Source organism: Eurytemora carolleeae, unplaced genomic scaffold, assembly GCF_000591075.1.
Source record: "Eurytemora carolleeae unplaced genomic scaffold, Eaff_2.0 scaffold366, whole genome shotgun sequence".
Classification (NCBI taxonomy): domain Eukaryota; kingdom Metazoa; phylum Arthropoda; class Copepoda; order Calanoida; family Temoridae; genus Eurytemora; species Eurytemora carolleeae.
The window spans coordinates 93,481-120,463 of record NW_019396319.1 but is presented as its reverse complement, the minus strand read 5'-3'; the positions used below and the strand labels follow the sequence as shown (position 1 = coordinate 120,463).

Sequence of the window (26,983 nt, the reverse complement as noted above, 5' to 3'; positions counted from 1 at the left end):
CCCCTCCTCTGAAAAATAAAAAATATCCAAAGAAATCGAATCTTTGCCACAAACTCAGATTATCTTATCTATATATCTTTGCAACCCAATGTTTATTTAAAACTATAAAATATGATCAAAAAGTCTAAGTTTGAAATATTAAAGGTTAACACCATGAGGCTGCAAAGGTATAGGGAATGAAAAATTAAATTTATTGGCAGAAGCTCAGTTTTGTTTACAGGAAGTTTTTCAGGAAAAATGGATCAGTTCGGAGACACATGACAACATATCTTTCAGAGGAGGTCATTTATTTTATATCTTCATTCTTGACAATCATTTTCACACATAATTATCATTATTTTAGAACTTTTAGTCAAATCTGTTTGATTATAATTTTGCCTAGCAATGTTTTGTTCTTATGCAAAAAGAAGTAAAATATATGCCTTTCGAATTAAATCTTTTTAAAGGGAAAATTAGGATGCTGAGATATTAGTTAAAATGAGTTGAACTATAGAGCTTAACTTCACAGCTTAACCTTTTTACTTTAAAAAAAAAAAACATTTTAAAATAACAAATTTTTATATTTTTTTTAAAAAGCTGTAAATAATTTCGAAAAAAAAATTAAAATTTCGATATTTCAAAGAAACCATTATAGGCTTATAATTCTGACAATGTATTTTCTAGGTGAATACCTATACCCTTGAAGTATCTCTCCTAGGTTACGAGGACAGGTAATTATATTTATTACAAATAGTGCATATTTTGATTTTTATTTCAGTCAAATATTAAATGGAAATTTCAATGCTCTCTTTGAAGTTCAAAAACTATTAGTTATTGTCATTGATGTAAATTTAATTTTAAAAACTATTATAGAACTTTACAAATGCACTTTCATTGACATTGTTTTTTTTCTCATAGAAAAATTATTTTTAATTTTGAAATTTTGAAATTGTTTGAAAGACATGGTTTTTAAGTCTTGCTTATCATACTAGGTTTTCAGGGCGCATCGTATCCATCTTCTATTTCAATTGAAATATTTTTTTGTTTACATTGTAAAATAAAAACAAAACAAAAGTTGCGGATTCTAAAAAAAAAGAATTTCGTTGATTTTCAAAATTTTATGAGAATTTTTATGTTTCTATCTGTTTGTATCCATTAAACGTCAAAACGGCTGAACCGATTGGGCCCAAATTGTTTGTAGGACCTCACGTGACCCCAGAGAAGGTTTATGGGTGATCGAATTTTCACAAATTTGCCTACAACAAAGTTTGTTTTTTGAAATTTTTGAAAATCCAAGAAACTTTTTTTATAAAATCAGCAAAATTTTCTCTTTTTTTGTTTTACAATGTATACAAAGAGAAAATTTGTTCACAGTTCAAATAGAAGATGGGCGCTAAGCGCCCAAAAAGCCTAGTAACTATTTTTATATAAATATATATATTCTTAACTAGAATAAAACTTTTACATGGAATAAAAGCAAACTCCTAGAGAATACAATTTAAAAGGGCCCGACGTCAATAATTTCAAATGGGCACTTGATTAAAGAGGGTTATACACAATTCACAACGTTACCCTTGAAACCTCCATCTAATCGATTATGTGGAGGATAACCTAGTTTTTCTGGAAGTGTTTACTTCTAATAATTTCTTCATTGTTTCTGAAACATGAAATGCGCTAGTTACTTTAAAGAGAAACCAAAAATGAAAATAGGTTTAAAACAAAATATTTTATTTATACTTAATCACCCCAAGCTTTTAAGGGTACCGTTGTGAACCGGAAATGCCACTCTATCGATGGAGGGTCACTTAAATTTAAATTTACGATCCCTATAAAAACTGCAACTATTTTAAATTATTGTGAATCCCTTGAAAAAATGGAAAAAACAAAATTTTTAAATTTGATTTCCATCCTTTCTAGCAGCATATATGAATATGAATATATGAACTAGGGAAAGTCAGAAAATTGTACCGTACACGGATGTACTGTACTCCATGGTTGTCCCCCCAAAAAAAAATCTATCTTAGATAAAAATAGCCCGATCGGAATAGGGTTAATTAAAAGATTAAAAAGTGTTGCCCTTGTTCTGTTTAGATCCTAGGTATTGTCCCTCTAGAGGAGAAGGTTCTAGAATCTGAGGAAGGACAAACCAACATTTCTAGGGAATCTATTACAGAGTTATATGTCATCCAATTCTTTCTAACAATTGATTAGAATATCTTACAAATGTTCATTATTTCTAACATATGTTCAGAATTTCTAAGAAATGTTTAGAATTTCTAACATATGTTAATATTTCTAACAAACGTTTGAAATTTCTGACAAATATTCATTATTTCTAACAAAATGTTTAGAATTTCTAACAAATGTTCATTATTTCAAAAAATTGTTCCTTATTTCTAACAAATTATCAGAATTTCAATGAAAAGGTTCAGAATTTTTAACAAATGTTCGTTATTTCTAACAAAATGTTCAGAATTTCTAAGAAATTTTCCTTATATCTAACAAAATGTTCAGAATTTCTAACAAAATGTTCAGAATTTCTAAAAGTGTTCAGAAATTTTTTAACAAAATGTTTAGAATTTTAAACAAATGTTCTTTATTTCTAACAAAATGGTCAGAATTTCTAACAAAATGCTTAGAATTTCTGAGAAATATTCAGAATTTCTAACAAATGTTCAGAAATTTCTAACAAAATGTTTTGAATTTCCAACAAATGTTCACAATTTTGAAAAACATACTAACACAGCATATTCTGTAAAAAGATTAAAATTAGAGAAGGGACTAAAATAGGAAATCTGATTCACAGAAGCTTTAACATGGAGAGATTAAGGTCAGACATTTTAATGTGTTCTTCCCTGAGTCCATTTAAATTTTTGTTTTTTTTTTCGTGATTTTTAACCTCTATTCCTGCTTGGTCATAACTCAACAAAAAATAGTCTGAGGCTGTTAAAGTTTTTTTTACTTTTCTACCTGAGACAAGTCCCTCAGTTCAGGCTTAAAGACAATGTGAGTTTAAAAAATGCTAAATGAAAAATGTCACGAAAATTTATTTTGTATTGACGGAAAAGACGCTTTTCACAATTTCTTCTGACTCACCCTGCATATTTTACCAATATGCTTGTTTTGTAATGATACTTCCAACACGGTTTAATTAAGAACCAAAAATTAAACTTGACTTTTTCAAATTATTTTTAATACAATTAAATATTTTATTTTGTAAAAGACAGAAAGTATTTAGATGGATCTCTTAAAAGGGGATTTCTTTGAAAAATCCTCAGTGCACTTAGAGCACTTAGAGGATCCCTTTTAATATCTAATTGAATCCTTTTAACGCTAAAGAATCTGTACAAAATCCAATTATATATATCAGACATTAAATTTTTACTTTTAACGCGTAATTTGTCTTCGTGTAGAATAATGTGATCAATTAATGTATAGAGGATGGTATATCTTTTTTCAACCACTTTTTATATTATAATAACTTCTATTTTCTGTCATGATTTACCTTGTGTATTAATTTTATTTTAGTTTTGATTTGAACTACGTTTTACATTTTTTTTAGTTCTGAAGGTGGGGGGGGGGGGAATTAGAGGCTTTCTTTTTTATGACAAAGCTTTTAATTATTAATAGTATTTGAACGTCTTATCTCACCAGTCTCTCCATCAAACCTAAAGGGAGCGTTCGCGAAAAATGAAAGGGGTATAGGCTTACGACGAAAAATAAGCGCTTTTGATCGCTACTAATCTTACTTCTATCTGTTGCGTCTGTAAGGAGAAAACTGTTAAAAACGACTTATACTGAAGAACGTAACGTCCATACAAATTGAGAAAATTACAACATACGACTCGGATCGTAAAAAAATCCATTTAATTTCAAACAAATCATTCAGATATTACAACCTACAGTCATCGATTATTTTTCGACGCATTTCTATATAGTTAATATTTCATAATATTTTTTATTTGTTATGCACTTAAAACGCCGAAATAGTTGGCCGCCAGGTGTCTCTGCTCTCGATGCCTTGAATGATTTCACGTTGCAGAGACACCTAGCGGAAAAAAGTCGTTTTAAGTGCATTGCATATAAACAAATAACAAATATTATGAAACATTAACTATATTCGAATGCGTCGAAAAATAATCGATGTCAAAAGATTTTAATATTTCAATGATTTGTTTGATATTAAATTGATTTTTCTACGATCGTAGTCGTATGTTGCAACTATCTCAATTGGTATGGACACTAAGTTCTTCGGTATACGTCGTTTTTAACAATTTTCTCCCTATAGACGCAACAGATGGAATTTAAGATTAGCAGCGATCAAAATCGATTATTTATCGCCGTAAGCCTATACCCCCTTTCATTTTTCGTGAACACTCCCTTTAATACCCAAGATAGATTTCCAAGTCTCATATTATAAACACGACAGTTCAAAAGTTTTGATTTCTAAAAGGATTTTGATCCCAATTATATAATATCAAGAAACATTTGGCCAATATTGTTCCTCTTGTTGTTCAGGGAAGTTGCGAAACAAAGAGAGTCTATTCTTGAAGCTTTTGTTTTGGAAGAAATAAAAAAGAAAAGACTTGAGAAAAATCCCTCCTCCTCCTCAGCAAAGGTATTCTAAACAAATTATGTTTTATATTGTTCAAGAAATTTAGCTGGGAACTCTTGTATTGTGCATCGAGATCAATAATTGATCTCGATCCTTTGTTAATCTGCAGTTTAATCTGTGTTACATGCACCGCCTGGTAATCGTACCGTAGGAATAACCGAACTAATGAAGAGATTAAGCATTAAACCTCAAACTTAAAGTCCCCACAGTGGATATTGAGAGCAAGGGGATTAGGAGTAACTAATACAAAAGTTTAAAGCTCAGATTACTATTCTCTCCGTACCTGAACCCGAAATTGAGAAATTGTGAAAAGTAGGTTTACTTGAAACAGAAAGCTATTTTTCTAATTCGAAATATTACAGAAAAATAATTTAACCAGTCATACATTAACTACGCCTTGCTATTAATTCTACTTCTGATGCTGTAAACCTTTGATATAAAACTAATAATTGTATTGGTTAAAAAAGTCATAGTTCAAACTTTAAATTATTAAAGATGTACACCATATAAATCAGAGTCAGACGAATTTTCAACGCTTTATTCTAATCGTTTTAGGAAAACGCGTTTTTTGTAAAAAAAAAGTTTGTGGTAGATTTTACTGTTCAGATCTATCATCTAACCCTCATTTATTAAATCTGCCATTTAATTTTTTTTGTATTTTCGAAGGTGGAAAGTCCTGTGTTGGGTGCAAGGAATCGTATCTCCTTGAACCTAATACAGTATCCTAGTTCAGATGATCTAGATGATATTACAAGTAGTTCATTAAGTAATCTCAGGTAGTATACATTAGTTCGGATGATCTAGATGATATTACAAGAAGTTCTTTATAGTAATCTCAGGTACTGTACATTAGTTCGGATGATCTAGATGATATTTCAAGTAGTTCTTTAAGTAATCTCAGGTATTATACATTAGTTCGGATGATCTAGATGATATTACAAGTAGTTCATTAAGTAATCTCAGGTACTATACATTAGTTTGGATGATCTAGATGATATTACAAGTAGTTCATTGTTCATTATAGTAATCTCAGGTACTGTACATTAGTTCGGATGATCTAGATGATATTTCAAGTAGTTCTTTAAGTAATCTCAGGTATTATACATTAGTTCGGATGATCTAGATGATATTACAAGTAGTTCATTAAGTAATCTCAGGTACTATACATTAGTTCAGATGATCTAGATGATATTACAAGTAGTTCATTAAGTAATCTCAGGTACTGTACATTATGTTCAGATGATCTAGATAATATTACGTACAAGTAGTTCATTAAGTAATCTCAGGTAATATACATTAGTTCGGATGATCTAGATGATATGACATGTAATTCTTTAAGTATATCTCATGTACTGTACATTAGTTCGGATGATCTAGCTAGATGCTAGTACAAGTTGTTCATTAAGTAATCTCAGGTACTGTACGTTAGTTCAGATGATCTAGATGATATTACAAGTAGTCCATTAAGAAATCTCAGGTACTGTACTTTATTCACGAAATATCAAAGAGGAATTTAAAAAAAAGAAACCTTTAATCCATGCATTACTAAATTCAGGGGTTTAACTACACAAAAGTTTTGAATAGTTGATAATATACAAATTTTTAATATTTTTAAAATAATTATTTACAGTGAGACCCATTAAACTGTGCAATAGGAACGACTGTAGGACTCAAGTTATCATAAATAATTCAATAATTGTGCAGAATACACAGATGCATTTAGCTTAATATAGCTGTTTCAAGCTACTTGAAATAAACCCAAAAAGATTGCTCAAATGTCGTCTTCATATTTATTAGGTTAGATTTGGAGGATGTACACGAAGAATCTGATGAAGAACGAAAGGAAAATAAAATTGGATTTGCATATGCTTAATATCATGGTTAAAGCAGTTTTTTAAACATTCAGGGTTTTGAAGTATATAAACAATAACAGTAAAACCATTTTACAGTCCTATAATAAAGCCACACAATGCAAAGCGTAAGCTTTTCTAATGTTTATGATTTGATTTTGTCAAACTATTCATTATAAGATGACCCATGCAGACCCCAGCCTTGATATATTGGAGGAGAAAAATAAGAAGGAACTTAAAAGAACAATAACTTTCAGATCTATCCAGAGGTATACAATTTGGTCTATCAGGACAAGGACAAGGACAAAGGCTAGTATCAGGACAAGGACAAGAGCTTGTATCCAGACGAGGACAAGGGCTAGTATTAAGACAAGGACAAGAAGAAGAATAAGGACAATAACAAGGACAAGGACAAGGACAAGGACAAAGGCTAGTATCAGGACAAGGACAAGGACAAAGGCTAGTATCAGGACAAGGACAAGGACAAGGACAAAGGCTAGTATCAGGACAAGGACAAGGACAAGGACAAAGGCTAGCATCAGGACCAGGACAAGAACAAGGACAAGGACAAGGACAATGAAATGTGAAATTAAGTGTAAATGCAAAAAATTAAAATGTTGATTTTTTAGACATTCAAAGCTTAGTCAAGATATGCCTGAAATAACGGAAAGGTATTTATTTCATTAAATGATGTGTAATAGTTTCTTGGAGGACTGTAAACTAGTTTCTAGGAGAATTGTAAACTGGTTTCTGGGAGGAATGTAAACTAGTTTGATTTCTAGGAGGACTGTAAACTGGTTTCTAGGAGGACTGTAAACTGGTTTGTGGGAGGACTATAATCTGGTTTCTAGGAGGACTGTAAACTGGTTTCTGGGAGAACTGTAAACTGGTTTCTGGGAGAACTGTAAACTGGTTTCTAGGAGGTTTGTAAACTGGTTTCTAGGAGGAATGTAAACTAGTTTCTAGGAGGAATGTAAACTGGTTTCCAGGAGGAATGTAAACTAGTTTCTAGAAGGACTGTAAACTAGTTTCTAGGAGGACTGTAAACTGGTTTCTAGGAGGACTGTATTTTATTAAATTAAATGATGTGTACTAGTTTCTAGGAGAATTGTAAACTAGTTTCTAGGAGGAATGTAAACTAGTTTCTAGAAGGACTGTAAGCTAGTTTCTAGGAGGACTGTAAACTGGTTTCTAGGACGAATGTAAACTGGTTTCTAGGAGGACTGTAAACTAGTTTCTAGGAGGACTGTAAACTGGTTTCTAGGAGGACTGTAAACTGGTTTCTGGGAGGACTGTAAACTGCTGTTAAACTGGTTTCTGGGAGGACTGTAAACTGGTTTCTGGGAGGACTGTTAAATGATTTCTAGGAGGACTGTAAACTGGTTTCTAGGAGGACTGTAAACTAGTTTGTGGGAGAACTATAATCTGGTTTCTAGGAGGACTGTAAACTGGTTTCTGGGAGAACTGTAAACTGGTTTCTAGAAGGACTGTAAACTTGTTTCTAGGAGGACTGTAAACTGGTTTCTAGGAGGACTGTAAACTGGTTTGTGTAAGGACTATAAACTGGTTTCCAGGAGGACTATAAGTTGGTTTCTGGGAGAACTGTAAACTGGTTTCTGGAAGGACTGTGAACTGGTTTCTAGGAGGACTGTAAACTGGTTCCTAAGAGGACTGTAAACAGGTTTCTGGGTGGACTGTTAACAAAGTTTCGCCTAGGCAGCGCTTAGTGTGTTTACATTTTTCCCACAAACTGCAGTACACTTTATTTTATGGAAGTTTCTGTTATATTCCTTGATTCTAATTTTCTTTGAAGATGTGCGCGTATAGCATTTTTTCAAATTGTTTGTTGATCGTTCGTTAACGACCCATTTTGTCCTTTTTTTCAGTCGGTCAGTATAAATTTTAATTAGTTAGATTTCAGAATTGAAAGAACCTTCAATCAAATAGTTTTTTCCTTGAGATCGTTCGGTCAGTAAAATTGTTTGTTCATTAAAAAATGATCGTTTTTTACAGAAGTTTTGTTGAAAAATTCGTTCGTTTAGCAAAAAAACGATAGTTTTTCTCAAAAATGTGTTAGAAAAAAATTGTTAGTTCAGTAAAATAAAATATTTTTTTATAAGTTCATACGATTGAATGATTTAGAAATTGGTATTTAGGTCTGACAGATTAATAAAATGCGAAGGATCGGTAGCAATTTTAATTAGTTTTTTTCTCGTTCGTTTTGAAAAAAAAACATTTTTTAAATTTCTTTGAACGATCCAATACGTCACAACGAAATACATATTTTGTTTTGAAATATTTCGTTCTTTCACGAAAACAATGCCCATCTCTAATTATCTTCTGATTTGAAGTGAATCTGACCCGTTGCTAGAGAACTTGAGGTTAGACACTTTTAGTAGGAGCAGCAGCCGGTCATCTCTAGGAATCACAGGTATAAAAACATAAAGAAGAAAAAGTCTTCATATTATTAATCTTGATATCAGCGTGTCTAAGTTTATTGTCAATGTCTGTTTATTCAGGCAGAGGCAGCTTACGGGGGTGGGGCGTGGGAGAAAGAGGGGACGTTCCCCCTGGAAAAATTAGGCGTGGGCACCTTCTAGCCTAGGATTATGTCCATCTATATGTTATATATGTTATATATTTTGATAAATAATCAATCATGTCTAGGATTATGTCCATCTATATATTCTATATTTAGCTAATTAATCAATCATGTCTAGGATTATGTCCATCTATAAATTCTATATTTAGCTAATTAATCTATCATGTCTAGGATTATGTCCATCTATATGTTATATATGTTGATAACTAATCAATCATGTCTAGGATTATGTACTTCTATAAATTCTATATTTAGTTAATTAATCAATCATGTCTAGGATTATGTCCATCTATAAATTCTATATTTAGCTAATTAATCAATCATCTATATATTTTATATGTAGCTAACTAAACATATCTAGGCTTAGGCCCAACTATTGATATGATCTACTCCCCTTCAATATCCTTCTCCTCATCCTCTTCCATCCTCATTACACAAGAGAAGAAGGTAAATGTCGTCTTTAACACCAGAAGGGATGATCCTGCGCTCAGATAACATTTTTTTTACAATTATTTAATAAAGCGAACGAAAAATGTTATTGTTAACTTATTTGTTGTGTTCTGGTGAAATAAAAGAAGTTACGCTCTTACTTAGAAAATATACAACCTGAACACGTCTCATTGTTATCAAACAATCACCAAATTTGTCTCTATGATGCTGCACTCTCGGTTTAAAAATGTTACCTAGCCGGTGTCTCCCTTTAACAATGTCCAAAACAATAGGACATTGGCTAAAATTTACCCTTTTTTGGTTTAGGTTGGCGGGGGAGGTGTACTGAGTACAGCTGGAAATGCCCCAAGAGTACAATATCTTAGACCGTACTTAAATACACCGTTAGATAAAACCCCGACACTCACGGTTATAGGTAAAAATTAAGGTGTTATCGAATTTCTTTTGCTTTTCGGTCGTAGAGAAATGAACAAGCTAATTATTTTTATTAAATAACAATTTATAGGTTCTGTAGGTTAGTAAGAGAAGAATATAATATTTTAATTGCTGAATTTTTGCTAAAAATATTGAAAAAGGATGTCCAATTTTTCTTTTTTATCACAGAAGTTTGAGACATTTGCGCGGAGCCCCAAATCATTTTCAGGGTTTTATTTGCTAAATTTCTTGTTTCAAAAAATTAAAAAGAACGAAAAAACTTTTGCTGTCAAAGTTTTCTTTTTTTAGATGACCAAAATAATTTTGTTAACACAAGTCAGGTATGTTTGCGGGGAGCGCCATAAAAAATTTCTGGATTTTACTTGATAAATTTTGGCGTAACATTTATTAAAAATGATGAAAAAACTGGCCTTTTAATTTAAACTTTTAATTTTGTTTCCCCACATCATATAAAATCATTTGATAAATGAGGCCCCCCGAGGGGGGAGGGAGCACGCGTGGGGGAGGGGCACGTGCACCCAGTCCCCTCCCCCCTTGTGCGCCCCTGCCTGTATAGTAACGCGTTGCTAATTAATAAGAAGGCAAAATAAAAATATAAATCGAGTATCAACAGTATCTATAGTGAGAACCAGAACAATGTAGAATAGTCAGACGACATTAAAGCACTATTTAATTTTGGTTCATGTTATTACAAAGCCAATTGTTTTAACAGTTACATATTAAATCACTTATTCAGTAAAATGGGTTTGTTTACACTGCACAATGGCTGTGTTTCATGTTCACTAGACTATTTAAAGTCATAACTTGAGTTTTAAAGTCGTCTTCCTTTTCCAAAGTTTTCTGGTTCTCATTGAAAACGTATTTTTTTCCATGATAAGTACAGAATTAAAGCCTTATAAGATCAAAGATTCATTATTGATTTAGTATATTCACTTCAATTTTGGGGTGTGGGTGTAGGACGTCCCTAAAAGAATGATTTGATTTGATTTGATTTAGCCTAGTGAGATATGATAACTTTTAAGTTCAATATTTTAGTATAAGTAATTATACACGCTTATTAGCCATAACTTTACAACAACCTCGGCATCTTTCATTAATTTTCAAATCCTTTTGTCTTTGCAACCTGATAGTGATGTCGTATAGACTTTTGATATTTCAAACTGCGAATTCTGCGAGATCAAACATCCATGGTTGCAATATAATAGGTTTACAATAATATCAGGGATTAGAAATTTTTTGTATCCTGAGCTGGGAACTTTAGAATGGATAACCTTTAATCCCAACTACTTAATCCTAATATCCACTGCGGAAACTTTTAATTTTAGTCCCTAATCCACTCTTTTTCTCTCTCTTTGGATATCCGTACATCACTTTAGTTTCAGTAGAAGTAAATATTTCCATTTACTGTTATAGCGCCGATATAAGGATTTATCTCTAATTGGATAATGAGCTATAAAGATATATAGATGTTACCGCCATACTTTTTCTATTGGTTCAGAATAGACACCAAACACATGGCTGAACCCTGATTGGATCAGGCACTAATGGACTTGGTATACTAGAGTGACATTATTTTCTCCAATGAGAGTGCAGGAATATAGTTCGTAAATTATATTGACCAATGACAGCCTTGAAAATAAATTCTATCCCATGAGAGAAGGTTTACAATATTATCAGAATTAGATTTGCAATTCCATTATTTTGAATATTTTAGATTTCAGTGAGATGAGTAGACCTAAACCTAAACCAACTATGGTTAAGAAAAGAAGGAAGAGAATAGGAGAAAAGGTTGGAAAATGTAGAATAAATGTAAAACTTAATGTTTGACCTGTGTTCTATTTCAGGCGGTGACAAAGGAAGAATTTTTCAATCGTCTGTATGCAAGCTAATTAAAGAAGATAAACTGAGCTTTAATAATTAAATTAGTCTAATTTTTAAAAAGTTTGAAAATCTAGTAAAAAAAATCTTTAAGATCTTAAAACATCTAGAAATCTTTTAAAATGTAGAAAGATTGAGATCACCTTTAGATTTAATAAAGTATTTTCATAAACTGAAAAGAGTAAAAATAAAATAGAATTATTTATCTATTTATCTATTTAGCTCAGACAGAGATCAAAACCCCTTTTCTATTTTTGCAAACACTCACTTTTATTTTTAAATCGCCAAAATCTGCCGTTAAAACTAATCCATCCATCAAAAGTAAAACAATGAAACAAAATTATAATGTCCTTTTCTTAGCTTGTTTATTATCGATGATAATGAGTGTTTTAATAAATCAATGACACAATTTATAAACAATTCAACGCCTGGAAAACTATACTGGGTTGTGTAAAAAGTGGCCTGTGTATTTCATGGCTTTATATTCATTTTTCCAAAAAGCAAATTCTTTTGAAGTTATTGTTAATCATTGGCAATAATTAATATTCATCGAATAATTATCAAAAATGACATTATACAAAAATAATTCATTGAATTCCTAAAAATGTACTACAAAAGGCAAAAGATATAACTTTAACATGTGTTACTAAATGCTAGGCTATATAAAATACCCCAATTTTTTACAAGCAAAAAAAATATTTTTTTTTCTCCCGCACGCACATCTGCCCCTTTAGTAAAAATAAATTCAGCCTATATGAAGCATAAAGTCAGACCGCGTCAACCTTGTTGCACCGGCTAGTCCTGTCCATAGAGCTAGGTAAAGTACAAACTGGGAACGGAAAGGTTGGCCCGGCTCGGATATTCAAATGTACTACGGCTGCCCGTGCCCGGCATGCATTGTTAGCTGTTACTTTATATAAACTAATTTCTTAATCTTAATCTAGTTGAATCAAAAAAGAATATTTTTTTCAAATGTATCATTGCTTGATATTAAAGGTTTTGAATGTTTACCAAATATGTGTGCAATGACTGCAATCTGTACATTAAATATTAAATAAATAATTGGCTGTGATATATCAAATATTTTTTTTAAACTAAATATTTTTATTTTCCGTTCTGTTTTACATGTTAACATTTATATTACAAAATATAATGTATATCATACTGGTTTAGGCACGGATTTTGTCTTAACATATTTAATCTGATGTTCTAATTAGTATCTGGTTCATGAGGAATATGATAAATAACCTTACGGTTTTACAATTAAATAGAATTTTCAGTATATTACTTCTTTTATAAAGATTGAAATTTTTACAGCAATGACGACAATTTTTAGACTTTAGCATAATTCTTGATTCGCATCAGAGACGACATTTGCCAAAAAAGAGAAGCTCAATTGATCCAGTATTGATAGACTCGTAACGCATATGAATATAAGTTGGAAGCCAATTAGGAACAATTTTCCTTGGCAATAAGTGTTGAGAAAGCTTATAAGAAGCAATCTGTTATAAGAAGCAATCCGTTAAAGAAGCAATCTGTTATAAGAAGCAATCCGTTATAAGAAGCAATCCGTTATAAGAAGCAATCTGTTATAAGAAGCAATCCGTTATAAGAAGCAATCCGTTATAAGAAGCAATCCGTTATAAGAAGCAATCCACAAATATTAAGAAAGATTTTAACAAAATGTTTAGCTTAAATGGACTGTAAAGGATAAATGATAAGGGGTATAGGCTGAAACCCGAGAATCTCAGAAGTTTAACGATACATATAAGACTGATCTATCTGATATTCCTGCCTCGAGAAATTAACAAAAAACTGTACCAAACATTGATTTTCTAATCCTTATATATTTGCAACCCAATGTCGTAGACCTTAGATATTTCAAACTATTAAATCTGTTAGATCAAATAATCTAAGTCTGAAATATTAAAGGTTTACACCATCAGGTTATAAAGATATAAGGATAATAAAATTTGAGTTTGTGGCAAAGACTCAATTCCTTTATAAGAAAATTCATATATATATATATATGCAATTTTGTATAAAAGTTGTTGTTACGCAACTATGGCAATTTTCCTAAAGTCCTAAAGATAAATGAGTAACTACCGTGCCGTATTTCGTTGGGCCTGACCGTAAGCTCCTCTACTCTCGCTCCTTCTCATAGTAAATCAAAGACAGGATAGCTTCGAGTTTTATTAAGGCTGGGTGCTTCAGTCTGCCAATAAATATATATTTTAGACTACAGAAAAGCTTTGTATAGTTTGTATTCATCCAATATATAAATCATCCTATCATACTATTCATCCAGTAAAAACTGTAGCCGAAGCTAAAAGAACGTAAATATATCATACAAAACATATAAAAAAGAGTTTAATAATCGAATAAACATATTTACCACAATAGTCCTCCGATACTAGCACGATAAATCAGCATAAAAGATATATATCTAACTACTTTCTAATACATATGCCGGTAAACTGATCTAACGCATGAGTTTTAGCGCATGCTTAATGCAATAAACAATTTGTCAGTAAAAAACAGGTTCAGTTTTAGCTTCTTTCCCTCAGCAACAATCATCAGAATACAGGGATAAATACAGGACCAATTCATAGACTTTGTACGCATGCGTGAGCCCGCGTAACAGATGTAGTATTAAACAGATCATATATTCAACAAATACGCAACCAATCTGAAAATGACGATATCCCATATATTTTTATTTTGCATTTTTAATAGATATAATTTATAATATTATCACATATAGTCCGTATAGTCTGTATTATGTCACAATAACTTCAGCCAATGGCAGTGCAGTATCGTTGTCACGTGATACAGACAGAAATCAATTGACCAGTATAGTATTGGGATATAAATAAATTTTTTAAAGAAAACAAAATGTGCATTAAAGGTTTTTTTTTAAAAAGGGAATTGTTTTGTTTTTGAACTTTTTAAGCATTTGAAAAACTCATTTTTTGATCTCAACAGGAAAGTATCACAAACCACTAATCAGCCTTTTATGGGACCCGGATATAAAGAGAATTAATAAATGTTAATCCATGAATACATGTTAATCCATGAGTAAATGTTGATCCATGAATATATGTTGATCCATGAATATATGTTAATCCATGAATAAATGTTAATCCATGAGTAAATGTTGATCCATGAATAAATGTTAATCCATGAATATATGTTAATCCATGAATAAATGTTAATCCATGAATAAATGTTAATCCATGAATAAATGTTAATCCATGAATAAATGTTGATCCATGAATAAATGTTAATCCATGAATAACTGTTAGTCCATGAATATATGTTAATCCATGAATAAAACTAGCAAATTTATTCTCGTCATGGTCTGGGTTGCTTGGTTTAGCATGAATGCCAAAATTGCAGTAGTCTAGGAAATAAATCAACAAACAGAAAAAAATCAGTGAACAGCGGACAAAAAGTCGTCTTTGCTCAGACTATGATAAAAATGTAGCTGCCGGGCTTTGAAAATATACAGTTAACCCTAAATGTGCCACACATCGAAAGAATTTATCAAATGCAAAAATCAGTATTTGCGAAAATAAATAATTAGCCATGAATATGCGGAAACAGTTTGAAAGAGTTCGATATAATCTTTTAATTAAAAAACTAAATATCTGCAACATTCCATTTTTAGAAAGTAAAGAATACGACATTTGGTGAATTCTTTCAGTGTAGGGCTTATTTAGGGTTTAACTGTAAGAAAATATATAAACATTTTGGGCACATATTTTCTAAGTTTAAGACTTATTAACGATCTAAGGATCTATATATGAATATTGTTCTGGTTGATTCACGAGAAGAGGACTTTACGGCTGTTAACCCTATTCCTGCTGGGGGGGGGNCTGTTGAAATTTTCTGACTTTTCTTACATACCCAAAGCCCTCCCTTTAGGCCTAAAACTGGGCTTTAATACTAACTGCCTGAGTCCTCAGGCACACTGCCTGAATGTCTGCTTTTCAATTCAATTTTCGCAAATTTGCAATTTTCTTTTGCAGATTCTAAAAGTAGAGCACAAGAGCTTTCTAATAATGTATCATTTGTCATATTTGGAAATAAAACATGGATTTAGAGGGGGGGTCAAATTGACCCCCCCCCCCCCAGCGTATCCTGGTTTTCAAGTACCCCAGCAGGGATAGGGTTAATGAAGAAATAATCCTTTAATCATTTTATTGTAAAGTCAAGAATCTTATTTGAGAAAACTAAATGCTGAAAGCTTTAATTAAGAACAATAATTTATATAAATTGTAGAGTCCGAAGATTTGTATAAAATGAGCCTAAAAATATCGAATATATTTATGGGATATGAAACTAATATCCTGTTAGCTCCAGGTTGTGCACTCAAGGTTTATTTTAAACCCAGATTTAATCTCGTGCTGTTACCTGTTCTACCTGAACTCTGAACTATTAATATAAAAAGGTGATAAATTGAGGAATTCCAGTCAATAACCTTCCTGATCAACTCATCCTCCACGAACCTGGTTATCCCCCCCAGGACGGATGGATTTGTTCCTCTACGCTGAGCTGCTGCTCTGATCTTCATCTAGCTACAATGTCTCCGCTGTAAAAAAAACATCCGCCGTAGTTGCGATCTCTTCGCCGTAGCCGATTTTCGAACAAAATATAAAATTTAAATAAATTTATGTTTGCCCTAAAATCACACACATTTTACAAATTCCGTCTAGTGATTCCCTTCAGTAAGTATTGATGCGAACTTTTTACTATTTATACGAATAAATATTATTTTATGATATGAAATGAATCAGTCGGGTGGAACTCTTCAGGTTCAGGTTCATCACTCAGAGCAAACTCAATACCAGCATTAGTCATATCAGGTCCAGCAGCAGGAGCAGTCTATTCCAGTATAGAGACATCATTAACATGATTTCAATTCGTGTAAGAAAAGAATATTCTTTTTAAAAAAATCCATATTCCTTGGAAGTCAATTAAAAATCTATTTCTGGGTCTTGTTTTCAAAATATGTGCCTTCCGTTACAGATCTTTTTTGGGTCTTTTTTTGTCTATATTTTTTCTTTCAGGATAAAAAGTGGACCCAAGAAGATATAAATGCAAAAAACGACATTAAAAAAAAACAACAAAAAAACGATGCAAAAACGATCGGTTTTTGATTTTTTTTTAGAATAAAGATATTGCAAATTTCAATAAAGCAAACTTTAACATAATATAGTTTTGAAATATTTTTTAAAACGATCCAAAAGGATCAACAACTCTGAGTCCAGTTAGAAAGCTTAGTTTTACACGTCCACTTGAGGTTTTTCAAAGAGACTCAAAGAGACTGAGTATGTTTTTTATTGTAAATCAGGCATTGCTGTCTTAAAATTACGCTTACAGTGCCTGTAAACATTTTCTCCAAGTATGTCCCTTCTATACCCCGTCCATGTGGCAGGTTTGTGTTGTGCTACTGAGTTTGACTGTATGCCGGGGGCAAATAATCAACCCTTTCTTAAACCAGGGGTAAGTAGATATTTAAATAAAATAAGAGAGCTTATCTCAGAACATTCCGAGGTTTCGAATATAAATAAGTATATGTAAGTAATTTATCTTAAGAATTTACGTAGATTAGACACCAATTCAACAGTACAGAAACTGTGTCATGGGACATTGCATGCTATCGTGATGTATGAAAACAATTTGTACTGCAAAAATAAAAAAAAAACTCTTGCGGAATAGGTTGTTTATAACTGGATTTTAAAACATTTTATCCCATATAATATCTATAAGCTGTAATTAAGCAAACTTTTTTATCTTTGCATTACAAATTGTTTAAAGATGTACGCAATAGCATTACACAAATTTACTGCACAGTTGATTAATGGTGTTTAATCTTACCAATATACATAAGTTGTATAAATCTATGCTACAGGGTGTCCCACGAAACATGACAGTTGGGAATAGTTTTGAATATCTTCTTCCATACACTGTATTAGATATTAAAGACTTTTTGCTTTTTATTAAGTTTAAAAACTTTAATCAAAGTTATTTTACTTAGAAATCAATTTAACTATAATATGGATGCTTAAAATATTTATTATTATTCTCTTTGGTAACAAACAACTTGAAATATTCTGGAAGAAGACATTTGAAACTATTCACCAACTGTCATGTTTCGTGGGACACCCTGTATGTACAGAATAATAATAGATACGTTAATTATCGTTGTTATAGTTTAATTAAATACGATGGATTAATTTTTCCGAATAAAACTTTTAGAATCTAAAAGTTCACGGAACTCTCAAATTCTAAATGTCTATTATAATTTTACTAGTAATTTGTTCACAAAATAGTTTACCAAAAATGCACAAATTTTTCCACAGAGGCTGAGCAAACCATTCTGTACGTTCTTATAATTTTAAAAATCTTTTTGATTTAAAAAAAAAAAATCCGAGTAGATAATTAATGGACGTTTTATGATCCGTAAAGAAAATACGGGGAATATAAACATGTAAATCTGCAATTTCATATTTTCTGTCAAATCATATTTTCATAAAAAATTATGTTTTCTGGAGAGACTGACCAGAACTAATGCAACGATCTTTTTAAAATTTTAATACGAACTAGGCCTGGTTATAGTTTCCTGAAAATACAGCCAGTTCTATAAAAATGAGGGCGCATTGTTGAAGATCAAATCTGCTCAAAACCAGTTTGTGTGCCAAATAAAACGGAGGCAATTTTTAACATTTATGAAGATATCTAAATAATTTGTTTGCTATAAACCAAACGTACATATGTGTAGACAACCTTAATTCTTTAATAAATGTAATCCATAATGATTAAACGTTTGCTGCACCAGAATCATAAATTACAGAATTTAAAAAAGAACACCCTGTATAAAGGTGAATCAAATTTTGCCTACTTTTATTTGTGCAATTAGGATTTTAGAAGAATATTGCAAAGTCTAAATAAAAACAAACAAACATAATGTACAAGTTTTAAACCTTTCAAGTTTTAGTAAAAGTTTAAAAAGAAACGATCCAAAAAAATTTAACAACATTAATTATAGCTGTTTTCTTATCATCGGTGTTCGGACCCTCCTAAATTTCTAGGCATGCAAAATGAAAATGTCAGAACCAATTTTTATTTGAACAGATAAAAATTAGATGTAAAAAACACCAAGATGTGCAGTAAAAACCCCAGAAAACTGTGGAATAGGAAGACGACCGCATAGCATTAATCAAGTGTATTTGACGCTGTTATACAAAGCAAATAGTTTTACATCCCTCCTAAAGTGAAATGGTCTGTTTACACTGAACAATTGCTTTGTCTCATGTTCATTGGACTTTTTAAAGTCTTAACTTGGGTCAAAAAGTAATTTTCCTATTCCAGAGTTTCCGGTATGGTTTCCGGTATGGTTTCTGGTATGGTTTCCGGTATGGTTTCCAATATGGTTTCTGGTATGGTTTCCGGTATAGTTTCCGGTATAGTTTCCGGTATGGTTTCCGGTATAGTTTCCGGTATAGTTTCCGGTATGGTTTCCGGGATGGTTTCCGGTATAGTTTCCGGTATGGTTTCCGGTATGTTTTTCTGGTATGGTTTCCGGTATGGTTTCCGGTATGGTTTCCGGTATGTATATTCTACAAAAATAACAATGTGAAATTTCGATTTTTCGGTATTTTTTAAAGTTTATTCATTTTATCTTGATCGGCTTTACCCTTCCTGGGTCATTTTCTACAAAGATTTGGACCTGATCAGTTTCGACATTTTGACACAAACAAACACGGTACAAACCTACATAATAAGAAGCACTGTTAAACGAAAAATGACTGAATAGAATTTAATTTGAATTTGATTTATAAAATATTTAGATCTTCGTTTTTGGATTTCAACGTACTCAACTTCTTTAATCCTCCGAAGGTAAATTTATATAAATTGCAAAAATCAAATTTTAAAAGAAATTTATGAAATTTGTTTGTTTCATTTTTTATAAACATAATTTCAGCTTTGCTTTAAATCAGAATTTTAAAACAAATTTAGGTAAAATTATAATTTTTTTCAGGGTTAGATACACAAAACATACTTTACATTTGAGTGTTCTTTTAATTTAATAAACATTTCTAGGACCAAATATAATTAATTGGAGAGGTCTCTGAACTACCTACCTCTGGTTCATATCCTGAATCACCGGTTCACTCTCCAATTTCGAATTACCAAAATTAAGAATAGAAATAGTTGATCCGATTTTATTGATATAAACGCTTACAACTGTATATACATAATGTAGCCTGGAAGTGGATTAAATAGAATAGAACTGGTTGAACCGATTGTATTGACATAAATTCTTAATATTGAATGTATAAATAATCTGGCCTGGAAGTGGATTGAATAGAATAGAACTGGTTGAACCGATTGTATTGATATAAACGCTTACAACTGTATATAAATAATCTAGCCTGGAAGTGGATTGAATAGAATAAAACTGGTTGAACCAATTTTATTGATATAAACGCTTACAACTGTATATAAATAATCTAGCCTGGAAGTGGATTGAATGTTTCCGGTATGGTTTCCGGTATGGTTTCCGGTATGGTTTCCGGTATGGTTTCTGGTATGGTTTACGGTATGGTTTCAGGTATAGTTTCGTTGAGAAAATGTTACTCATGCTGTAATAAATTTAGTATGAATATGTTTTGTTTTCAATTGTTTTGATGAAAATATCCTTCTTTTAACAAAAAAATTAAAAATCCATGCTCAGGAATTTAAACTTTAAGAGAGTTATTTCAGATTGAAAATAATATACTTTCAATATTCAAGCATTTTTGCAATCTTGTAAAAACAAATTGCTATTTCTCGTAATATTTGTAGCTCTTAAATGCATAAAGGTAAACATTTTTTGTGTGTATATTCTTACGAACTAACAATGTCAAATTTCGATTTTTCCGTTTTTATTATTTGATTTTTCAGTATTTTTTAAAGTTTATTCTTGATCGGCTTTACCCTTCCTGGGGTCATGTTCTACAAACATTTGGGCCTGATCGGATTCGACATTTTTACACAAACAGACACGGTACAAACCTACATTTAGTGTACTGTTCCGTTTCACCGTCTAATGGCTGTAGTTGCTCAAATGTTGGGACAGTACTTCAGATGAATTGGAATTTTCAGTGAGATTTGAAAATTAAAACTTTTCAACCTCCTAATAATGAGAAGCACTGTTAAACGAAAAATGACTGAATAGAATTTAATTTAAAATTGATTTATAAAATATTTAGATCTTCGTTTTTGGATTTCAACGTACTCAACTTCTTTAATCCTCCGAAGGTAAATTTATATAAATTGCAAAAATCAAATTTTAAAAGAAATTTATGAAATTTGTTTGTTTCATTTTTTATAAACATAATTTCAGCTTTGCTTAAAATTAAGATTTTCAAACAAAATTGGGTATTTTTTTCAGGGTTAGCTACCCAAAACATACTATTTATGAATATTTCAGTACATTTAAGTACATTACCGAAACTAGGAATAGAAATAGTTGATCCGATTGTATTGATATAAACGCTTACTATTGAATGTATACATAATCTGGCCTGGAAGTGGATTGAATAGAATAGAACTGGTTGAACGGATTGTATTGATATAAACGCTTACTATTGAATGTATAAATAATCTAGCCTGGAGTAAGATTGAATAGAATAGAACTGGTTTAACCGATTTTATTGTTATAAACGCTTACAACTGTATATAAATAATCTAGCCTGGAAGTGGATTGAAAAGAATAAAACTGGTTGAACCGATTATAACAGGAAGATTTCTTCTGAAGCATTATCAGTACGATGGTCTAGAGGATGTTTTGAAAGCTCAAGGTGATCAATAAATATTTTAATCAGTTATTATTTTTCAATTCTGATTTTAATTTTAAGTGTAAGTCGTGCAATTAACATGAAACATAGTAATTATGCATATATGGTGTTCATGTTCCCATCTCACTTAATAAGTTGATTTTTAATTGCTACCATATTGTGAACAATATCAAATAACCATTTAGAGACCTGAAATTCATACAGTGGTACGGGATCTAAACTATAAAATTCAAACCCCTATATCTATTCAAACTCAAGTTAAACACAGTCAAGAAAGGAATTGAATTGAGTCTTTGCCACACACCCAAATTTTCTTATCACGTTATCTTTGCCGCCTAATGGCAAAGATAAAAAAATCAGAGTTTGTGGCAAAGACTCAATTCCTATATTTTCTCGTTTAAAAATTGGTTTTTAATAAAATGTATCCATATTTCCAGGTTTGAGTGAGGATGCAATCAGAACCATTCGTGATGCTTCCTACATCAAATAACCATTTAGATACCTAAAATTCCAGTGTTACGGGATCTACACTATAAAATTCAAACCCCTATGTCTATTCAAACTCACACTTAGTAAACAAAGGAATTGAATCGAGTCTTTGCCACAAACCCAAATTTTCTTATCACGTTATCTTTGCCTAATGTAAAGATAAAAATCAGAGTTTGTTGTAAAGACTCAATTCCTCTATTTTCTCGTCTAGAAATTAGTTTTTAATAAAATATATCCATATTTCCAGGTTTGAGTGAGGATGCAATCAGAACCATTCGTGATGCTTCCGTCGTAGTATCTGTCAGCTTAAAGGAGAATGATTTGTCTAATGAGAATATGAATGACAACTTTGATTATTATGCTGAACCTGAAGTTCAAACAAGGCGAGGATCTAATGCTTCAGTTGAGAAGGCGGAAGAGATTACTATAACTACTGAGGATGGAAACAATGATGATTCGATCACACTGATTCCTGGAACTGAGATCAATATTACCAATCCTATCAATAGGGAACTTACCTCGGTAATATAATTATTACTCTTCCTGCGCTTAATCTTTTTAACATAACAAAACAAGTTGATGGGTCTTTAAATCCAAAAAATAGGACTTGAGTCTTTGCCCCAAACTCGAATCAACTCAATGTCGTAAACCTTAGATGTTTCAAATTAGAATTTATGTTAGATCAGATAATCTAACTTTATCAAAGTTTAACACTATCAGGTTGCAAAGATATTTGAATTCAAAAATTTGGCTTTGTGGCAAAGACTCAATTCCTTTAAACTGGTAATATCAACATCGTCTTCCTAGTCCACAATGTTGTAAGTCCCAATGTGCTAAAAAAACACTTTATTCTATTATTATCCTTAAAATATGGGTTTTCTACCTACAGTTTTTTAGAATTTGGTTTGAAAGATTAAGAAATCAAGAATAAATAGACGTTACACTACATTTTTTTCATTCAAATCTTGGCATTTATGAAAATAAAAGACCCTATTGCATGTGAACAATTACAAATATTTAAGTTGAATATTTAAAATATCGTCATTTTAATCAACTATCGATATTTTGGAGGCTTAAAATTCCAGAATTATTTAAGAAAAGTCTTGAACACCACAAGACCACAACGAAGGAAGGCAATAAGTACAAACTCAGAATTCCTTATCCCTACATCTTTGCAACCCAATGTTGTAGACCTTGAACATTTCAAACTAAAAATTATGTTAGACCGAATAATCTAAATTTGAAACATCAAAGGTACAATCAGGTTGCAAAAATATACAGATTAGAAAATTTTAGCTTCTGACAAAAACTCAATTCCTTAAATTTTTATTCTGTATTTCCTTTTCAACTCGGGCTGGGTAATAAATGAGATGAAGAGAGATGAATAAATGATGATGATGATGATGACGATGACAATGATGATGATAATGATGATGATGATAATGATGATGATGATGATAAGGATGAGGATGATGATGATGATGATGATGATGATGATGATGATGATGATGATGATGATTTGAATGATGAGGATGATGATGATGATGATGATGATGATGATGATGATAATGATGATGATGATACCCAAATGATGCACTTTATTCCATTCTTTACATAGGTGAGATCTGTGATCTTATCTCCGACTATGATCCGAACCCTCTCTGAAGGTTTGAGATCTGGAAACATTGAAATCAAAACCTGGTCTTTCCATCCTACTGGAGTAAACCTGGTAGGTCTAACCTAGACTTTAAGGGATTGTACCTGTAATTTAAAGATTACCCTATCTGAAGAAGTGCATGACAAATTTACAATGATACCCTGTAAACCTTGATCTGATCAATAATGTGGAAGATATCATCAGTGTGTCTGTAGCACAAGTTACTTCACATAACGATAATAATCAATGTTATAAGGAGAAAATGGATATCTGCATTCTTGATGAGACAAAACTTTAAGGGTACTGTTGTCAATCGGTCAAGCCCATCAATAACCGGTTACAATCGCAATAACTTGTCCATTCCACCCTGTAAACCCTAGCTACGCCGTAAGAATTTTTTTCCTTATGTTTTTTTACGACGATTTTATTTTATCACGTTTTTATCCTTTATCTTTCTTTTAGAAAACTGAGGTCATTAAAAAGAACAATCTGTTCCCAACAGTCGGAAATCAGGTTAAATCAGAGTTTAAACATACACTTTTTAAAAGAATTAATTTCCTCTTTATTTATAAAACAAACCCTTTTTTGTTCGAGATAGTAAAATGTTCAAAATAAACTTGTTTCATATATTTTTATGTTAAAAATTATTTCTCAATCTGCTTTATACTTCTTTCTCTCCTCATTAATTTTCAATAATAAATAAAAACAGAACAGCAGAAGGAGCACAGAGTTAGAAATAAAAATATTGGAAATACAAATGAATTGAGCTTTTGCCACAAACTCTGATTTTCTAACTGTATCTTTGCAATTGCAGCCCCATGTCGTAGACCTTAGATTTAGAATTCTTTTTAATAAAAAGAATCTAAGTTTGAAATATCAAAGGCTTACATCATCAGGTTTCAAATAAACAGTGATTAGAAAATTTGAGTTTGTGGTAAAACTTTTATTTAAGATAACCCTATATTCGAACACTCGCGATTTTTTTCTAATCTTTATATCTATGGAGCCTGCTCTCGCAGACTTTTGAAATTTCAAACTTTAAGTTACAATAATTCAATAATAAAAAGNCTAGTCCTATTGAGTGTCTGTTTTATTTACCCAATGTCCAGGCGATACAGTTCAAGGTTGACCCGGTTCGAAAATTCAAATGTACTACGGCTGCCCGTGGTTTCAATTAAAATGAAAATAAAATTGAAATTAACTTTATAACTACACAAACGTTTTATAAAATTACCTATAACACAATTATTTTGGCACGACGCGTTATACAGTTTTTGGACTTAAGTTTTCTCTATATCTCAAAGGTTCTCGCCTTTTTGGATTATATTTTGTCCCTTGCTAAAGCTCGGAACAAAATTTAATCGAAAAGGGGTTGAACCTTATCGATAAAGAGAAAATTTCTGTCCAAAAACTATATAACTGCGAACCAAAATAATAGTGTTATAAATAGTTATTAACATTCTTATGACCATTTTAGGAATCAAACTTGTTATTTAAACTGTGAAATTTTATTGGACTTATTCTCATGTTTTTAGCTCTACAAAAGCTAGAAGATCTTATAATATTGTAAACCTCCCTAGCCAACTTAATTCTACCTTGATCTGAGATATCTGTAAATTGACTATTTTCATGTACATTGTACAATCCCTCTAAAAGTTTACAAAATAAAGGAAGGTATCGAACACGAACTTAAATTTATAAATTAACTTGAAGTAACGTTTATCCCTATAATATTTATATTTAGATCTACGTAAGAGTGGATGAGAGGAATAATCCAAAACAGCTGAAACTTGGTTGGATCTAGTTAGATAATCCTCTTAAAATAAAAACTTTCTCAATTTTTATACAATAAATATATTTTCTTTGGAACTGATTACTGGCTAAAAACTCAGTTTATTTTTTTTGAAAAAATAAACTTTGACAACTGACTTCATCTAGAAAAGTTAATCGTTTGAAATATTTCACGTCTACGACAACAGATTACAATGATATAAGGATTTGAAATATTTAACGTCTACGATATCAGGTTACAACGATGTAAGATTTAAAATATTTAAGGTCTTCGACATCCGGTTCAGGTACCAATAGTATAAGAATTTGAAAATTTTATTTTGTTTCGATAAATATGTGAAATTGTCTTGATAATAAATAAAAAAAGTGGATTAAGAAAGGGTTGTAGATTTTAGAAGTTTTCTAAAAAAAATTCATATTTAATAAAAAAGTTGAGTCTTTGCTACAAGCTCAAATTTTCTTATCCTTATATCTTTTCAACATGATGGTGTGGTAATGATTTCAATTTATAATTACTTTGCCTGTACTTATATTTATCCTTGAATGAATCCTGTAATCCCGCAATATATTTAGATGTCGTCTTTGTTACGCCGAGCTATTCTTAAGCCGCCAAGCCTTATTTGACATAAATGACGGTTTTGTTAAAATCTTCAGGTGCAAAGCATGTTCATACAAAAAAATTATCAGTTTTAATTTCTGTAAAGCTAAGAAATTTCAGCATAATTTCATAATTTCATCAATTGGATCGCATGTGGTTAGGGATGGATCGTTTTCATTTTTTTTAAAAACAATCGTTTAGTTTAATAACGACAAATAAAAATGATCGTTATAATTAAAAAAGGGAGTTTTAAAAACTATCGTTTTTGAAAAGTTCGTCGTTTCGTTAACAAAAGTAGGTCGTTTTTAATGATGATTGTTAACGACGACCTTTCGTTAACCACCGTTAAGACAAAATCATAAATTCATCTTACTGAAAAAAAATTTAAATTAATTGTCATAAAACTCAAATTAATGAGCAAACTTTTAATTTTAAAAAACTGATAGTTTTTCCGGGTTTTAAAAGTTGAAACGAGCAGTTCTAAAAACGAAACGATCGTTTCTGGAATAAAAAGCACATAAAAATGGTTGGGGTATACAAGCTAGACCCTACCCCGTTTTATGGTTAAACGGGAATAAATTGATAAAGGAATCTGCTGACCTAATCTTTAATATATTATATTACAGATCTAGACAATGAAAATAAAATTGCTTCCAAGATAGAGCGAGGAATAAATCTCAGAAAAATACTAAAATGAAAATACAAATATACAACTGTGTCCGAATTTTATGAATTTAAACCGCGTCTCAAATCACCCAAAAAACGGTTTCAATCGAGGGCCGGCTTAAATC

At 31.2% G+C, this 26,983-nt stretch overlaps 2 protein-coding genes and 1 long non-coding RNA gene across 3 annotated transcripts; all 3 read left to right on the top strand.

Annotated features, from left to right (window-relative positions):
* The first annotated feature begins 130 nt into the window (after nt 1-130).
* On the top strand, nt 131-1,977 carry LOC111700862 (uncharacterized). Its single transcript, XR_002765063.1, has 3 exons — nt 131-281; nt 664-710; nt 1,928-1,977. It is a non-coding gene; the product is annotated as an uncharacterized LOC111700862 (long non-coding RNA).
* A 95-nt stretch (nt 1,978-2,072) lies between these two features.
* LOC111700861 (uncharacterized) lies at nt 2,073-11,981 on the top strand. The gene is made up of 11 exons (XM_023471922.1): nt 2,073-2,138; nt 2,753-2,809; nt 4,498-4,597; nt 5,261-5,370; nt 6,392-6,437; nt 6,625-6,713; nt 7,074-7,115; nt 8,796-8,875; nt 9,408-9,493; nt 9,803-9,911; nt 11,646-11,981. Exons 2-11 carry the CDS (start codon nt 2,796-2,798, stop codon nt 11,756-11,758), a joined length of 789 nt encoding a protein of 262 aa, XP_023327690.1. The 5' UTR covers nt 2,073-2,138; nt 2,753-2,795; the 3' UTR covers nt 11,759-11,981.
* A 4,413-nt stretch (nt 11,982-16,394) lies between these two features.
* LOC111700853 (uncharacterized) lies at nt 16,395-25,676 on the top strand. Its single transcript, XM_023471911.1, has 9 exons — nt 16,395-16,405; nt 16,609-16,738; nt 17,250-17,317; nt 19,666-19,714; nt 21,552-21,660; nt 22,394-22,668; nt 23,765-23,875; nt 24,266-24,316; nt 25,548-25,676. Exons 1-9 carry the CDS (start codon nt 16,395-16,397, stop codon nt 25,605-25,607), a joined length of 864 nt encoding a protein of 287 aa, XP_023327679.1. The 3' UTR covers nt 25,608-25,676.
* The last annotated feature ends 1,307 nt before the right edge of the window (nt 25,677-26,983 follow it).

What these genes read in the sequence shown, in the direction of transcription:
- LOC111700861 (XM_023471922.1), top strand. An exon ending in AATCTGATGAAGAACGAAAG is followed by an intron (nt 6,438 to 6,624) that starts GAAAATAAAATT and finishes ATTCATTATAAG; the next exon opens with ATGACCCATGCAGACCCCAG. An exon ending in ACTTTCAGATCTATCCAGAG is followed by an intron (nt 6,714 to 7,073) that starts GTATACAATTTG and finishes TTGATTTTTTAG; the next exon opens with ACATTCAAAGCTTAGTCAAG.
- LOC111700853 (XM_023471911.1), top strand. An exon ending in ATCCTACTGGAGTAAACCTG is followed by an intron (nt 23,876 to 24,265) that starts GTAGGTCTAACC and finishes TCTTTCTTTTAG; the next exon opens with AAAACTGAGGTCATTAAAAA. An exon ending in TCCCAACAGTCGGAAATCAG is followed by an intron (nt 24,317 to 25,547) that starts GTTAAATCAGAG and finishes ATTTATATTTAG; the next exon opens with ATCTACGTAAGAGTGGATGA.